Here is an 18,976-nt window from a genome sequence, read left to right on the forward strand (position 1 = left end):
ATTGACTCTATTTGACCAATTACTACAATTAGACCACGAAACCAGGGAGCCTGGTAGAGGCTATAAGAAATAGATTGTCCTCGAGCAGTGCATTGCATTGTCAGGATGTACATCTATGTTATATTTGTATGATCTTGTCTAATGTAGTCCATGACAGATATCTTATGTATTATCTTAAGTTAATAATTTGTGCTGGCAATCCATACCCCAGAAAAGCATGCTTTGTTATTCTAGTTACTAGTGTGAAATAGCAATATAGTTGAATATAATAACGCCAAAGTGAAATTTTACGGTTCAGGTGTAGGTACTATAGTGGGTGTAGGTTGCTAACAAGCGAAAGTCGTGAGCCAGCGGTTACTACGGAGGATGATACTCAGGCTATAGGTACTAATGCTTTTCAAAAGATGACTTGCCCAGACTTTACAAGGAATTATGAACAGTTTTGTTGTTCACTGTAGATGTTTCTGTTCCAAGCATGGACTTTCTCTACGTCGATAGTATTTCTGTACTTCTGACAAATTTTTAATCATATTTATGTTTTACTATAATAGTTCCTTCCAACATCTGTTTAGCAAGCATTGACCACAAGACAAAGTCAAAGGGTACTTTTAAAAGTTTTCTTTATTGTAATAGTAATCTATTTACATGTAACAAAAAGTGTTTTTTAAATGTATTTACATGGTGTAACACCTGATTTAAAACCTGTAAACATATGGTAGTGCTAATACTGAGGTAGGGTGTTTAACGTTAACATGCCAGTCAAAGATGACTGTTAAGTATTTTACAAGTATGTGGCATTAATTTTCTGACTTTGTAAAGACTACTCAGACCTGTCAGTCTATATTTTCTAAGACATTCCTGTTAAGTTATAGCATGTTCCCACCAGATAATGTTCCTATTTCTTAAGACAATGTTTTTTTTTTATCTAGCTATGCTTCCTTACAAGTTAACAACTGCTTGGTGGTACAACATAGATAGAATTATATAATATTTGTGGGATGGCTGTAGGAAAATAAATAATGATAAATACAATATGCACCAACAAGGTGTAAACATATGTCCAACTTAATAATATCATCTTTTACAAAATAAATGTCCAAGCAGATTTGCAGCCAATTTCGGTTTTCACTTTCATTCAATTGTCCATAGGAACTTTCAACATTAAATTTCGTTTCTTTTGAAGGCTTTGAAGATGAAAAATGAAAAGTAATTACAGTGCTGTCACTCTTACTTGAGCATACACTTTCATGTGTTTTGCTAAAACCTGAGACCTGGAATTGTTTGTTTTTGTGCCCCAAAAGATACATGTTCAACGTGTATAAAGAGCTCCCAGATATTTCCACTAATATGTTTTGAGGTAAGAAGTGGTCATAGTTGCTGTTGTTAACATTTCGTAAACACCATTTTAAACATGTCAACACATTTTGGGCGATGCCTGAAGGGCGGAGCCATAAAAAATTGTAACAGGTTTTTGTGTATGTGGAAAGATGTAACTTGCTACTCTGGCAGTCTATATACATGTAACTTATGATCTCCAAGCAGATGTTGTGGACTAAGTTGTAATGTTTGCTGGTGTCTCAATTTCTTTGTTACTTAAGTGACACTGAAGATTTCTAAGACTGATATAAAGGTGTCAGGATACCCCACAATGTCTGCTTGGAGGTCATTGTAACAAAGTCACTAGATATTGGGTTACAGTATACCATAACATTTTTACAGTGGAAGAAACATCAACCTTGTCATAACCCTTTCACTACAAAATTGTGATTACATCTACTTTGCTAAAATGCATACATTTGTATACATAATATACAGATTTGCCACTTCAAATTGTCTTAATTTGTATACACAACAAAAACCTTTGTCCTTTAGCATCGAAAAAGTCCCCATAAAAATAAATGAGTTAAAGTTTCCATTCAAGAGTGAAGTTTGATACAGTTCCTGACAAGTTTGGTCACAAAGGGTTCAAAACTATCACAAGGACAGTCACTGCATGACAAAGACTTACATTTTTGAGGTAATACTTGTGTACTGTTCATAGAAAACCCTTAAAGAATAAAATCTTTTAGGTTCTGGGCAAAGATTCTGACAGTGTGTCTTTCGGTCTTTTTTGCACTGTTACAAAGCCCTGAATTTGTAAAGGTACTCAGTTGTACCCAGTTGCTGTACGAGTAAAGAACAGAGACTCACAGATCAAACAATTACTGAGTTAGATAAAATTGAGGTCACTCTATGCGAACCACTTCCTGATGTTTCTACTTTTGAGTATTGTTTGAATTTTCCCTTTGCGGTCAAGTACAAGAAGTATTTGTAACAATACACCAACGTCTATCTACTGTTTTACAAGTTAACAAACTAGACATTTTCATGTCAATTTCAGATAAGTTGCTTCGACAAAAACAATGTCTAGTCACATTTTACCTGCTTATTATGTTACAATATTTCGAGTTTTCAATCATTGTTAATGTGAAGGTGAAATCGTTAAGTATGTACAAGTTTTGCTACGTCAAGGACATGTATAAAACCCTGATTATTTTTTTCGGAAACTTGTCATCCATTCTAAACGTTTTTTTCTTTATCTAACATCAGAAGATTTGGCTTACATTAGATTAGGTAATACTATCAACATTTTTGGGATTTAATATCTAGCAAAATCTTGTTGACGAATCTTAAATTTCCACAATGTTTACATGTAATAATAAATCAGTACTTGGGGAAGTAATGCCTACTTGTAGGCATAATTTTTTCGTTATTAAACTTACTTGTCATGTACTTAGCCTACACCTGAATACAATGTACAAAGTTGTATCGCATAATATATACATACAATCATGTATTATCCCAGCTTTCATATATTACATGTAATAATACTGTGTTAATGTTTACTCAATTATCATTTATCGGCTGAGTTACGTACATTTTCTATATCCGCTACTTTGAAAAACAGTGTGATTGAGAGTTCTCCAGTGCAGCATCCCAAGGTATGCACAGTATAGATACATATGAGTGCATTTTGGTGGATGTTGCATGGGAGATCTCTTTAGAAACATTTTCCAGGGTGGCAGATATGCTTGTACATAGACAAATACCATTGTTCATGACTTGTTGTACACTAATAATATCTGGAATGGAATGAAAGTGGGTTTATCTATTGTGAAACGATTGCAGCGCTCCCTGCCGCTTGCATGTTGTGTTTCTGTGCCTGAAGCTTCGCTGCAAGCTGCCTCAACCGGCACATGTAGTTCGACAGTTGGTTCACGCCAACCGGCTGGATACTGAAGGAAATGTTCTTCACGTCTTTCAGCGGGCGCCGGTAAAACGGCCCGGACGAGACGGGAAGATGCCCGACGTAGCTGTGGTATAGTTTAACCAGACATCGCGAGTTGGTCGGATCCGCTATCAACCGCTGTCTCCCCGTGGGGTGCACGATGTCCATGTACTGACATGTGCCGTCTGCGTTTAAACCGAAAACAAACTGTTTCAAGTGCAGACTTCGATGGTCTTGTATACTGCGGAGACCGAGCAGTTTGCAGTTGTAATAGAACACGGACGTGATCAATCCTTTGTCGCACTCGAGATCGAAGACTTTCGAGTTCCAGAAGTACGCTTCTTCTTCGTCAGAGAATGTAAGGTTGGCCCCCTCCTTCATGTGCTTGCCAGAGTTAACACTCCCTAAGCCCAAGTCTTCCAGCCTCTTCATTTCTGCGTACAGAGTGTCCTGTAACTGACGGTACGTGGCATTGTGCCTGGCCAGAAGGTGGGTGTCGGTTCGCCCGCATTCTTCCGTCAGGTAGCGACTGATGCTCTGCACCAATAAAAAAATTGTAGAGAGTCATTTTATGGCATGCCGCCTCTGAATCTGAATCAGATACCTGATAATCAGCCAAACCTCGGATCAAAGACAAAGACATGAACTTACTCGAACTGTGAATACTATGATATTGCTAGGCCAATTATTGTTCCTTACAAGTTACCACCTCTTTACAGAGGCCACCTGTCTATAGTGGCCAAATTTGTCCGGTCCCTTGACTGGCCGCTATAGACAGGTTTGACTGTAGCTACCATACAACATCCAAGGCTAAGATCCTCTCTGGATAACTTCTGTATCTTTTTATCCGGGACTGTATAAAGACATTTCAGAATAACACTCCTTTGCTGGGGAAGTTTTTCTGTAATATTACACTTAATGACCAGTCACCAGTGTCACACCTAATCTTTGCACATCTATAGCTGTAAGCTCTGTTTAAAACTATCTTGTACTATCTGTCAAGGTCGGTATCTTTTAAGTATTGACCTTTCTGTTAGGGTTAATATTTCCTTATGAAAAAAGACACAACATCAGAGTTGTTACAGGACCAAATCCACAAACCAGTGAATCGGCCAATCAGATTCAAGGCCACATTAAGCTAGCCAATCAGAGTAAAGAACACATGTGATGTAATCAAGGTAAGGTACATGTCACTGGGTCTATACCTGCATGATGTGGTAGATTGTTTTTGGCGGGAAATGCTGTCCGTCCTTGCGTCTGGTTTCCACGACAAATTGACAGAGCCAGTAGTTCAGCTCCTCCGGACTGGCCGAGCTCCACTCCTTCGGCAGGGCCTGGAAACTCCCATGTGCTCCTGGCAAGGAAAACAATCATTACAGATTCTATCAATCAATGGTAGAGCAATGTTCTAACATATCACCTTGCTTATTGTTGGATATAGGAGAATTCTTTTTACACAACCAACAGGAAACTTACATTGCTTACATTTTGGTATCTTGCAGTCAGAGCTTCTAACTGGAGTTCTGCTTCTCACTGCTGTATGTAGCCGATGTAGGTGGCGCTTTTGCGGTGAGAAAACAATCCCAAACGTGGCTAAACTTGTATCCTTATTGTTCTTGGCAAAATCTAGAGCAACTTGTCTGCAGTAATTTTCATTTTTTCAAATTGCTACGAAGTTTTACAATAGGTTCAAGTACTATAGATATTCTTAAGATTTATCAAGTAGCAAACATAAACAGTTTGCTACTCTAGTCTAGTCTAGAAATGACAATCTTTTCTAGCTAAGAACATGCCAAATGGATTCTTGCAACCTAATTTCAACTTATCAACTATCTATCTAACCTCATTCAGAGCATCATATCCATGAGCAACTGCTTTTTGGCATATTTTACTATCGGGATGTCTGAACCTTCATTGACGTATCTAACCTTGTTCCTGAAGTTGTTTGGCCTTCTCCGTTGCCCAGGAGCACAGTGTTCTCATGGCCCAGTGGTTCATCTGGATGGTTTTCTTGGCAGGGTAGGGATTGGACAATCTCTGGTTGGGAATGTGGTGATAGCTTCCTGCGGAGACGTCCGTGGTGATGACCATGGGCTGGTGGCGTACCAGCTGCGGGTACAGCGGATGCTGGAGGATGGCGGGAGAGCCGACCTCTGGCACGTCCACCACATCGTCATCCTCGTCATCTTCGATATATGCGGGTGAGTTCATCGTTTGTTGGGTATCTATACAAGAGAGAGCGAGCCCAAAAGGCGGAATTGTCATTATTTTACAGGATTTCACACACTGGCTTGACGTCATTAAAAGTTTGAGTCACAAAATAACTAATCTTGTTCTTTAAAACATCTAATTCCAAACTGGCCAAAGGAAAATCCATGTATTGTAAAATGGAACAACTTAGCAAGAGTCAAACATTAGTGGCATTAGCTGTTTTGTCCTTTTTGCTGTTAAAAAAATTGCAACAATATTCCCTTACCTAAATGAAAGCATTTTATAGTAACTTTCAAGATTCTAATGCTGACATGTTTTATCAAGGACATTATATATACATATGTGTTTGGTTTTACATGTCCATTGGAAAAGTTGCAAGGTTTTCCATGTTTATAGTTGGTGCAGATGACTTATGAAGTCCAATAGGCAACGTCACAGACAGATGCTAAAACATAGATGATTTTGCTTATGTGCCTCCAATTGCATCTATGGTGTGGAGAAGGTGGGGATGCCATGGTGGCTATGTGTGACTGGCCTTTTTATCTATCTATTTATTCTTCTCAAAACAAGTGGGTAGCCCCTACAACTTTTGAAAGTTGATTTCCAAGGGGGCCCATCATACATGTGAAGACAAACAACGTTTTACATTCAGTCAAAGTTAAGACACCAGTGGACAACATACAGTGTACAGTAGATCACATGAAAACCGAGGCGTCAAAACAAAATCAGTGTCCATTTCACCAAGGAGCTTTCATCAGCATACTGTAAATGTACTTAAGTTCGCGGGGATTTAATTTCGCGGTAGCGGGAAAATGGACTTTTCGCGGTGGTTTTAATTTCACGGTAGCACCTGATGATGCACTGTAGTCTCTTACTCTTGTGGAAAAATGTTCGCGCTGGTTTTAAATTCGCGGTGAAGCGGCCGCCGCGAAAATTAATCCACCGCGAACATTTCTGCATTTACAGTACCTTCCTCCAGACTGTCTGAGGTCCCCTCCTCCTCGGCAGGGTGTACCGTGTGTGGCCCCACCCCTCCGCTGTTCACACTCAGCCGGGGCTGGACAGAAGACTGAGATGACTGGCTACTCACTGACTCCTGCGACATCACCCGGTACGACCTGATTAACAAACAGCCAATCAAAGTTAGCCATGATAAGTATGAATGACATCCAAGCAGATGTTAAGAAGGATAAATCCTGTTTTTCTGGTAGTAAGATCTTGCGACCAGATTTATTCTGATGAAAGACACTGGATGGTTGTCTGAAACGTCTGACCGTTGCCGAAATCATCTTCAGGTGCTTGAGTAACTGCTTTTTGGCATATCTTATTACTTGGATGTCTAACCTTCATGAAAAAAAAGGTTTGCTTGAAATGTCATCCTGAAGAGATATTTCTCCCCCACCCTTCCAATCCTTTCATCAAGTCTAAACAATCACCCAAAGACAACCACCTTTGCTGTGAGTGTGGATTGTGCATGTGGTGGTCTGAAGTCATCACTCCGCTCAGCTCCGAGGACTGCTCCTGCTTCACGTACAGCCCCCCTCCCCACTTCAGGGGGTCAGGCGAGGACACGGCTTTCCACTGGAGCGCACTGGTACTGACCGACAGCCTTCTCTGTACGGGGCTGGGAGATGGGGGGGACTGCGTGTGATGTGGAATGACTGCTCTATGGGTTTGTACTGCAGGCTCTTGTCTCTCGCCATGACTCTCCTGTATCATTGTCTGCCTGCTGCCCACACTTGAAGCTTGCTGCACTTGACTTGCGACATGATCTTCAGCTGACAACATGACCGGTTGGGGGAAACTCGTGTCACCGCCAGCCAGGCTGTTGGCAGTGTTTAGAGAAGAGGGCCTGGAGGGGCTCTTCTGTGTGGCAGCTGCAGGGTGGTGGTGGATGGTGATGGTCTGTTCTCTCTCGTGTGCGTCGGGAATTTTCGCTTCGCTCACGGCTGTAGCTGGCTGGTTTGGCACGGCATCTCCATAGCTGTGTCCGTGATGCTGTGTGATACCTGGGGAGAAAAGGGAGGAAAGAAATCAGTATATGTATTGGTTGTGTTTAAACAATCTCTCACTGGCTGGGGTTAATGACCCTCTCCTGTAAGGCTGGTCACTAAGAGCGTGACTTTAGTCAGGCTAAGTATATGTACAACTACAAGCCAAAGTTTTTTCTGTGTTGCTCCTTAGCTTCGATATCCCAAAGAGATCCTTGCCTACAATGTAAATAACAAACCTCCACACTAAACTGGCCATATGCAAGCAGACGTACAATTTTTTCAAGCCTTCCTGTACAGTGTTCACACACACACACACAAACATTATATTTATCAATATATAAATTATCATATCAATTGTGTCATGTTTTCACAGTGTGGAGGCACCAGGATAACCATGAAAGAACATTGGGAATATCTCACAATTTACAGTATTCAAGAAAACATTTTGGAACCCCTAACCTTGACTGAGGATGTTGACATATTTGGCGGATGTACAGTTGAAGTGGTGGCGTAGGACCTGCACCATCAGGTCATAGTCAATACAGAAGCTACAGTCTCCGCAGCGGTACTCTTTCTTCACATGCTGCAGGATGGAGAACGCTTGCAGCTCCTGACACAAACAAACAAACAAACAAACATTTGTTTTGTTTTATTCTGTCTTATCTCAATCCATCTCGATCTCGGAAGTTAAGCAACGCGCCGTCCGGTCAGTACTTGGAGGGGAAACCACCCAAGGATGACCGGATGCTGGACCAAGAATTCACAAATTCATCTTTCGGAAGGACGAAATGGGGGTCCTGTGTTCAAGAAAGTGCCTCGAGCATGTAAATCAGCCTCATTATTAAAAAATTGGGTACCTTACTGGCTGCACATAATACACTAGATGTATTATCATTATCATTTCATGTCACTGTGATCCATTTCATTCCATTTTATTTCAGTTTCTTACATTTCATGATCATCATTCCATGCAATTTCCTTTTTTTTTAGAATTGTAAATGTTAACGATGATCCACGATATTTGTTCAGAATTTTGTCACAGGTCAAAATCAAGTGCGCATGCAAGGTTACCATTCATTGAATAGGCTAACAATTAATCATCTAACATTATGTTGATAGAATTGATAGAATAGAAGTACATTATATATATGCGTACAGAAGGGGGAGGGGCACGTTTTCAAGCAACGTGGTCTCAAAATTTACCCTCTTAAACGGTTAAAGGTACGATATATACAAATTCTAATACAAATTGTTATGAAGCCTGCATTTTGAATCACTCACCATTGTGTTGATCGCAAAAAGGCGTTTTTGCACTTGATCGCTCGAAGCCGCTGAGAAGGATCTTGACCGTCAGACCTGCTTAGCACTATAAACCGCTCTATAGCCGCCGTCCCAATATTTTGCCCCTTTTACCGATTGTTTGACAACCTCGGTGTTGCAAGAAGATCTGGACTTCAAAATCCAGCTTGTCGGTGCAGAAATCCGACTTGCAGAGATCGTGAATGTCATGCAAATCTGATCAACACAAATCATAAACACACTTCATTGATTGGAATGTACCATGTGGAGTTCGAAGGGGTTTTCTTATGTTGAAATCTTCATGATTGACATATGTGTCAATCAGGCAATAAAAAACAGACAAAATAACGTTATAATGTGACAATCATATGTTAGGTGACATGATGACAATCTGATTAAAACTGTAAAAGCTATTTCCTGACCAAGCACCCCTCTACATGAAGTGAAATTTTCTGTGACCTTTATTCTTCTTAGATAGCAGCTAATGTTAAAGATAAAGAATAAATATTGCTAAATGCAAACCCACGAATGGACAATTTCAGCCATGTTTTTACGAAATTTTGCAAAATAAATGGCTTTTTTTCAATTTTTAAAGGTCATGTAGACTTGATTAGTTAAGTATTAGAGAGTTCATGTACGTTTTGATGCCGTGTTTGCTTGGTTTCCTGTGCGCGTGTTCCTGAAATAAATTCCGCTAGGTGTCTCTACGGCAAATTGGGCTGTTTAAAAGTACCGCACTGCCTCAGTACCGTTTAAACGTTACGTGTATCAGCCAGGGCAGAGGTTGCGACCTAAGAAAGACTTCACACGATTGTAGGCTCTGTCCAAATCAATCTAAAATTCTGGTTTCAAATCCATACTGGCAGGCCCCAATGCTGTGCCCGAGAGAAAAGCACTTTAACGTTACATACATCAACGACCGGACTGTCGGGACCAGGCTAGTATTACTGTTACATATTTCACTTCATATAGGCCTATCTAACATAGCTTGCTCTAAGTTCTCGAATAACTTTACACCTATTTTAATTGGCCGCGGCTCACTACTCAGACTCAGGTGACGGAGTACCCTAAAACTCTGGATTCTCGGGCTCGAGTTTTGAGTAGGTTCACATACCGGCAAGCACATTCATGATTTAAGACCCAAACACGCCTAGGGAAAAGAATAGGGGCCAATTTCGGAGCCAGTTGCACAACTAGCACTGAGTACTGCCTCGCTGGTACAAAATTGGCGTGTCACGCTTATAATTGAAGGCAGTTTATCACCCATACCATGGAGGTTAAACCAAGCTTATACGAAACAAAACAAAAAATCAAACACTTACCTTGACTTTCGTCTTCCCATGACCACGGACTACCGAATTGAATCACAAAACGATGATCCACGCTTCTCGACACGCAAACTATTACTAACGAGCAAACAGACACCATGATACCTTTGTTGAAACTCATTTCGTAGTGGTGACATATATCAATCAGCTGAACAAGTTAAAACTAGTTTGAGCAACTCTTTATTCATCATTCAAATAATGTGACAAGCTGAAAAAAACAAGCATATTGCAAAAAAAAGTTGAGACGTCGCAAAAAAGTCTTCGAATAAACATGCGTACGACTAAGGACTGTATAACGTCCTTGGTGCAATACAATCATTCAAATAATAACAGTAATGAAATTAACGTTAGAATAGTCTGCTGTAGATGAAAGAAATGCCACAGGCTTGTAGAAATGTTCGGTTTGATTGAAGAACTGTTTCCATATGAAAGAGCTGAATTGTGTTATTTTCTGCTATTAATGAGTCTCGAACAATTTCAGTTGCCTCGAATGCCCTATGTGGTACTTTAGGAGAGTCTTGTTAACACGTTTCGTGCATTTGTATCTCCTCAGTTCTTAGTTTCAGAAAACGAGCACAGACTGTACTGATAACTGCAACTTCAAGAAATGTAATAAGGGTCGGTATAAGCATAATTTACTCAGTATACAGGGAATATAACCAGGAATATTACATGCACAATGACATTTAGAGAAGACTTATAATTACACATAGTCCACGACACTACACTAACATCCTGTCTGTGTGCGAGGCAACTTAATAGCCTCCATACGTAACGTTACTTGTGTGTATCAAACTAGCAAACATTGTTCAGCCCAATCAAAACAACCTTTTGCTTTCACTTGCAGAAGCTACATATACATGTAGACACACAGAATTTTGTGTGCATCAACAACAATGCCGCAGACATATTCAATAACATAGCCTTCTGCCATTCTGAGGAAGGTAATAGATACAGATATAAGGCCATGTTTATTTGATTATATGGATGACACCCCGGCCCACATAAATTTTGGCCGTTAAAAAGTTTTCAACCATATGCATGTAAATTGATATCGTGCAAAGCAGCTGCGAAATGGGCAAATGTATGCCGTAGATGTAGAAACCTTATATCGGAAAACACACATTAATGTCATAGAATGCCAATTTCAAGGAGATCTTGTAGAAGGAAAAGAATCAATTGATGGCATTCCGTGCATGTGTGTTTGATCATTTGTTCAACCTTCCTGATCAACGAGATTTCATACTGAAGATAACTTTTTTTATCAAACTTATTTTCACTCGCACGCTCTCACAAATGGGGTTCCCAGAGAATGTTATACTTACTTACAGCCTTATGTCCCACATGGGATGAAGTCATGTCATCCATATAAACAAATCAACGTACACACTACTTCAATATAAGAGGGCTAGAACAAAGTTTTATCTTTATTTCTTTACTATACACATTAACGTTGTCAGATTAACTTGAAAGTTATTTGGGGTGGTAGAAGTCATTATTGAACTAGTTAAACTGTAATTTCCAACACAAAAATTGGACTCACATAAATATCCAACTGAACAGCACCAATCTTTGTCAAGGAATGAGACGGTGGGCGCCATAGACTTCCTACAACGCATGATCCACTGCTTACTGAGTCACGTGTTCTATCTGCATAGCGTGACGTAACGACAGCAGAGACAGTAGTGGATTGTTCATTCATTGACAAAGACTGGTGCTGTTCAGTCAAAAATTGGGGTAAGTCAAATTTTTGTGTTGAAAATTGATTTAGTTAGTTCAATAACATTGGTTTCTCGCAAACATAGGGGTTGCCAGTGCTGCATTTGGCGTCGTTCCACTCTCCTGGGTGCCTCGTTGGATAAAAAAATAAATTTTTGCCGCTCTGTAAAGACGATACAATACGCATTTTCATCTGGATGGCTATACTTTCCGCAATGGCATTCTCTTATAAAGTATTTGATTCGGGTAATAGTCACAATTCTCGAATCATGTAAAGCAGATTTCAATAGACTCGATGCTAGAGACAGATTTGTATAGACTGCCACAACTCCCATAATGCAGATATAGACAAATATATAAAAGACTGCTTTGTTATTAAAAAGAATACCGAAACTCATGACTAGCCCTACTCGATGTATAACACAATATCAAAGATTATACTATCCCTTATCATTATGTTAGTTTTATTCTATACATCTAATTTGTATACATTGTACCATGTACAATTGTCGTGCAATAAAGTGAACACGGCGTTTAGGGTCCTACCTATACCCCCACGAAAGAAATGATAGCCCCTTTACTCAAACAACAGGGAGCTAATTCACTTAGTATCGTGCTTGTGCAGAAAATAACCTTGTTTATCTTATTACTTAGTTGTACAACTTTCATTGACGCACGTATTCTACATTTGACTAAAACAAAAAGGCACACACCTTGAAATACATGGAGCCACAATTCTCTCCCCGAAAAAGCGACCAAAGCATGCTGTTACTCGGCTCACCCTTAGCCCAGTTGGTGTAGTCAACACGCGACCCATCCGTCCACTTCCATTGTCCAGATTCTTTAGTCAGACCCAGCCAGACAGACGGAACAAACCTTCTATCACGTGCTGCAAAAAAACAACAACAAGAAAACAACAACAAAAATTACAAATCTCCAGGCAGATTTACCAGCGGCACAAGATAGCATCAAAGCTGGCTAAGGAGTATAGCCGGCCAAAGGGAGTCATCAGCCAATGGGAATCTGCCCCCAGTCGGCTTGAACAAAGACTGTTAACATGCTATTTTTTGTTTGAAAATCATTCTATTTATTGTTTTTAATAACATAATTTTACAGAAAGAAAATCATGACAAACATACAAAAATAAAGACACACATAAGAAACAACAAAACATCATATTGTTGCCAAACATGCACCTAGGCCGGCTTCACACCTGTAGCAGCTTTTGATACTATATTTTGCTACCGTAGGATCTTCTTGGAGATGATAGAATTACAGCAGTTTGATATGTGACTGAAATACAGGTAGTTTGTTACATGAACCTACATGACTCTTGATCATGGGGAAGGGCGCTGTAAATTTGTATTAAGACAGCGTTATTTTCCTACACATGTCGTGCAATTTTCACTATTGTTTTTTATTCAAGTTGATGATATAATGCTTTGTACCTGTTTCTGTTATTTTCTGCTACTAATGTTTTTTTTTAAATGTTGCCCCCCCTCCAGGATTCTTTAAAAACAGTCATAAGGGAATGAGATATTTCCTAGGAGTACATAAATGAAATGAAAGGAATTAAGTAAAATTTGGTACTTTTTGCCAGTATTGCCCATGGCCATGAGCCATATTTGAGTTTTGCAAAAAATCCAAGGGGCCATGTCTAAGAGAAGACTTCCCAGTTCCCACCTATTAAAAGTTTTTTTTTTTTTTTTTACATGTAGGGTGATCGCCACCACGCCAGGATTTGATGTCTATTAAAGGATGAAGATTTCTCGCAAAGTCCTCACCATTCATGCACCAAAAACAACCACTTATTACTCACCATTCGAGATGAGACTCTCAACAAAGCTGTTCTCGGCCTGGTCCTTGATAGAGGCAAGAATTGCGCCCTGTTGTTGACATCGTGAGCTCGCTGTAGACCAGCTGGCCTTCTCTGTCATGTGCTTGTAGCAGTGGTTGTTGTATTCGCGCCACCCACTCTGACACCCAATTTGCAGGGCTGTAGCACTCACTGCCTGGGCTAATAAGGTGGAATAAGCAGACTGTATTCCTCACAAAAAGGAAGATAGACTTGTATAGCATCAAGAAAGGAAACAAGCACGCAATTAGGCGCCGGTTCCAATCTCGGTAGGGCACACTGTGTGCATCCCCCAGGTAGAGAGGCCGACACACAAATTCAGCTAAGAAGCAAATTTTAAAAGGATGGAATTGCCAATTTTGGCATTTACTTATCGAGGATTTCCTTGTAGTACATAGATAATTTAACATGTCCTGATATTTCTACGATATCGAGAAGGTAAAAATCTAGTCCCCAAATATGCTTCCCATATTATATATATATATATATATATATATATATATATATATATATGAACAAATACAGTAGTACGTGTAGATAAATGATTTACAAAGAAGAAAGAAACGATAGCTACTACACTTCGTTCAGCCCTTACCAGCACACACTGGTACGTCACAATACTCCCATCTCGTGCTGGGATCCGTGGTGAAGCACCAAACTCTGGGCTCACCGTCAGGATTCCGGCAGTAGTTCTGCTCCAGTCCCAATCTCGGCCAATTGGTAGATGTCATGGTGTGTCCGTGAGGTGTCTGACTGTCCCAGCGCTGACACGTCTTGCCTGTTTCGGTCACAGAGACTGTTCCTCGGTAGGACATCCCGTTTCCCACCCGGCATGATTCTGGTAGATAAAACACACATGCACATCATGAACACAGCACCATGCATGTATATAGTACAATTGTAAACTTTCCTCCAACACAAAGGTACGAGGGGCGTTCAATAAGTAATAACTCTGACTCATTTTCCATAGCAGGAGATTACTGAAACTTGGCACAGTTATTAGTCTTTCTCTTCATAGGAACCACCCAGAGTTATGAATTTCTCCCATTGTTTGATGCAGCTCTGGACACCGTTTTTGTAGGACACCCCAGGTTGGTCCTCCAACAGATGCCTAATCAATAGCAGAAGAGGAACGACCAGGTCTGGGAGCTTCCACAGACTTCCGGCCATGTTTGAATTCAGGATGCCAGCGTTTTACAAGGTCATATGATGGGGCATCATCACCATAAGTTTCTTTCATTTCATCAAAAGTCTCCTTTGGTGTGCGTCCTTTCAAATACAAAAACCGGATCACTGCGCGACACTCAACTGGCTCCATTTCACACCTGGTCCATTTCACACCTAACTCAGTTCAAACACCATTAAATCAGAAACCACAATTAGTTCAGCGCTCTTTTTTGCAGCATAAACTATAGAGATATGAATCATTACACATGCAAAATTTCATCTAGATCAGACAACTGAAAGTGGGTCAGAGTTATTACTTATTGAACGCCCCTCGTATACACGGATCAAATTTTCAACGATCACTGTCACCTTCTTTCGATCAATACAGTATTTATTGATCCTGAAGAAAGCGACAGTGGTCGTTGAAAATTTGATCCATGTATACCTTTCTGTTGGAAGAAAGTTAAGCATATTGAACAATGATTACTACCAACACAGATGAGCTTCTATTAACATTTATGTCATACCTGTGACGCGAAAATGTTCGATACGGGTGTTCCGGACCGTGTGATAACTTTCCATACCACACGGGTTCTAAGTTGTATCACACAGGCTTCCTTCGAGTAAATCGAACTATTGCGAACGGACAGAATACGGCACGGTTAAAAATTCGAAAACCGGATTCAGACGTTAAAATTGCTGTTACTATCTTTTGTTCGAGGGCACAACATTTTCTGAACTCCTGGTGCATTTCGCATCGAAATATGTGTTTTCCCATGTGGGTATGACATAAATTGAATACAACACGGTGTATTCTATATTTATTCATCATCATAGTGTAGAATGACATGACACGTGTGTTCACGTGTTTGGGGGCTTACGGGTCCAAGAAAATAACTAGAGCGAAGCAGAGTGGTGATAGTTACTCTTGCCAAGTTTCCACAGTCAAACTTCGTCTAAAACAGAGGCAGTTACATGAGTGTTGTTTACGCCAAATTTGACGTCGTATAGCTCCAAAACGGTTTGTGCTAGAACAACCAAATTTGGTGACTTTTCTTCCTACAATATTGTTGGCAACAAATTACAAAAAATAGCACGGCAACGGGTTTCTGAAAGGCAAATTTTACAAAAATCACTAATTTTGGTTTAAACAATGGGGTTTTACGATTTTTTTGCTAAACTAAGCTTCTTTTCATAAATATTTAATATCTGACACATCTTAGTTGGACATTTATAAACAAATATTCATAAATTATGCTAATGAGATGACCTAATTGGTTAAAATCCAGGATGGCCAACAATATCCTGATGAAAAGCATAACCAGCTTATTTTCACTCGGATTTCATCACTACTTGGTATTTTCTTACAGAAAACATTCATGTGAACGTTTTCAATCCATTTTCATGGGGTTTTAGCGTTTTATGTTGAAAAAAAATGTATCTTAAGACATTTAGGGTCGATAATCCAAGATGGCGGATAGCTAAACTACAGATGACGTCGTTGTGTCGGCTTTTGACAACAGAAGTCTTTTAACACTTAGATATTGATAAGAAACCTTTTTTGGTAACTTTTTGTATGACATATTTAGGCATTATGGGAATTCCCCGTTTTAGCACAAAATCAATTAACGACTTTTGTCGTAATTATGTCATATTACGTCATATTACGTCATAATGATATGAAAATTTCAGGAATTATAAAACTCGACGAGCATATCACTCCCTGCAAATTTGGTGATCGCACAGTAAGCCGTTTTGAAAATACGAAGGGGGGGGGGGGGTGCGAATGAGATGTCGTAAGAATGAAAGGTCATTAGAGATATCCTAAGGTCATTCCTCACGAGTGTCATTTGGACGCCGACTCTTGCCCACTTCTTCTCAGAAGAGGTTAGGGAAACAGTGACCAATACTTTTCTTGACTAAAGTTAAAATATCTTAAAATGTACAAGGAACTCAGCTAAATTATAATATAGTACAGGGCACCCAGTTACATATTTTGCAGTGAATTTTATTGAAATAAAACCTATTGAGGATAAGATATTTGAAAGATTTGAACAAAACGAAGCTGAAAATATCTGAAATCAGCTGAAAGCTAAATACAAAGACATTAAGGGTGAACGTTTCACGTTAGATCGCTAAAAAAGGTTACGCATTCCATAGACTGTACCTGGTACAAGTAAACAACCTGAAATGTCAACGGGGCGTTGGTACATAATTGGTCTGAGAAAGACTTTGCGATGTTTTATGTACCTTCACACTCCCGCGCATATGATTTATGTCACTCTGAATGCTATTTTCATAACATTTTCTTCTTTTGTGGAATTACATTCTCTTTATGATCTACTAGAAGCGAGTATTGTTACTGTCGAAAATACAGTTTTGTTCTGTAGTTGTCTAAATGACAGTAAGTATTACGTTCCAACACAGCTGTTAGTTAAAAGTCAAAGATAAGGCACTGCTACACTTATTAGACTTAAAAGAGTAGCACAACAGAACCAGAAGGAACAAAAAAATGACTAATAGAGGACAGTAAGTCGGTGTTTATGGAGACATAACGCCTGGCCAGTGACCATCTTGTTAACCACTGAGATAGGTAATCCGATATGAAAATGGCAAAACGTTGACCTACAATATTCCATCAAACACTGACCTGGCAGTATACCGATCATTAATGCACTACTAGTAATTTCTTCTTCTTTCACTATTTTATCATGGTCAAATACTGTATGGAGACCAATCACAGCCTGGCTATATGATAGAATACACCGCTTACAGTCGTCGATTTTAAAATCTGCAGAAATAACAATATGCATGATAAACATTAGAATCATCATAACGCATTTGCAATTTGTGCCATAGCAGTGTGAACTACATCACTGTTGCTATAAACATCTTTGCATCTATCGTACCAGTACAAGCTCACATCGATCTGAAATTGCTAAACGACATAACAGTGTATAGGCCACCATGCTTTTTATCGCATTCGTAGAATGAATGAATGAATAACTGAATAAATGATCATTGTGTCTTGCGACATTTATCAAGTCGCCCAGCCTACATAGGTTTATAAAAGACCAAACAACATACGTATTACATAACGTGAAATAAAAGTCTTATGTGTTGTACAAAGGCATAGTATTCAGATTCTGAGCATAATATCATTACTGACATCTAGAATTACTGACATCTAACATTACTGACATCTAACGTTATTTTGCGTGGGATAAGCCGAAGAGGGTGCCATGCCTTGCCCTTTGACCCACCACAAAGGTTACTTGATTTTCCCCTGAATCTAATAATAACCAAACATCTATAAAAGTCCTGACTCATTTGGGCAATAGGGGCTGGCAATATTCATCGGATTTTCTTCCTTTTTTTAGGCTGGAGGACACTGACAAATGAAGCTCTTCTTCCTCCAGCACTGATTACTGTCGTCCCACATGGGATCATGACTGGCTCTGGGGCCTGACCAGTACTGACCACACAAAGAAAGCAAACATCCAAACAATCGGACTCTGTCTGGCTGGCCTGGATACCATCCCTGTTGGAAAAAAGAGAAGGTAGTTATAATTGTACTTATATAAATCAACTTGTATTTATCTTTGTCTCTGTCAGCAGGGCTAGCCCTTTGTTGTAGCCACGGGGCTAGTTGAGCTGCCCTGGCTGTGCGTACTGACACGACCAATAATATGAATGCCATACCATTGCCCCTGGTTTACCATCATTTGGATAAATATCAATAACTTTTCAGGAGATTACATCGTTCGACTTAATAGACTATTTATACACACACTATATGTGTTAGTCAAAATGAGTGCGTGCAAAATATTGAAGCACCAAATTGAGTGCGTTTGTAGGGAGGGTACAGGAAAACGAAATAACTGACATAAAGTTAAGGGCATAACTACATAATGATATCAGTGCCCACCCTTTTTTTAAAATCACTTTCATCATTTTCTAATCACCATCTCTCTCCCCTTTCTCCCTGCCTTTATTTCCCTCTCTCTGTTTCTCCCTCTTCCTACTCCCCTGTCTCTCCTACGAGTAGTCTCCTCTATCCCTCTCTCAATGGCAACTAGGCGTGTTAGCATACCTTGTATGGATAGCTGTCAACCCTCGACCCGTCCGCCCAAGA

At 39.8% G+C, this 18,976-nt stretch overlaps 1 protein-coding gene across 1 annotated transcript; it reads right to left on the reverse strand.

The window, feature by feature from the left end:
- Nucleotides 1-1,853: 1,853 nt before the first annotated feature.
- LOC118430592 lies at nt 1,854-9,049 on the reverse strand. The gene is made up of 7 exons (XM_035841559.1): nt 8,755-9,049; nt 7,933-8,083; nt 6,930-7,488; nt 6,449-6,597; nt 5,197-5,493; nt 4,474-4,622; nt 1,854-3,805 (listed from the first exon to the last, which is right to left on the reverse strand). Exons 1-7 carry the CDS (start codon nt 8,755-8,757, stop codon nt 3,149-3,151), a joined length of 1,965 nt encoding a protein of 654 aa, XP_035697452.1. The 5' UTR covers nt 8,758-9,049; the 3' UTR covers nt 1,854-3,148.
- Nucleotides 9,050-18,976: the final 9,927 nt, after the last annotated feature.

This window comes from Branchiostoma floridae, chromosome 14, assembly GCF_000003815.2.
Source record: "Branchiostoma floridae strain S238N-H82 chromosome 14, Bfl_VNyyK, whole genome shotgun sequence".
NCBI classification, from domain to species: Eukaryota; Metazoa; Chordata; class Leptocardii; order Amphioxiformes; family Branchiostomatidae; genus Branchiostoma; species Branchiostoma floridae.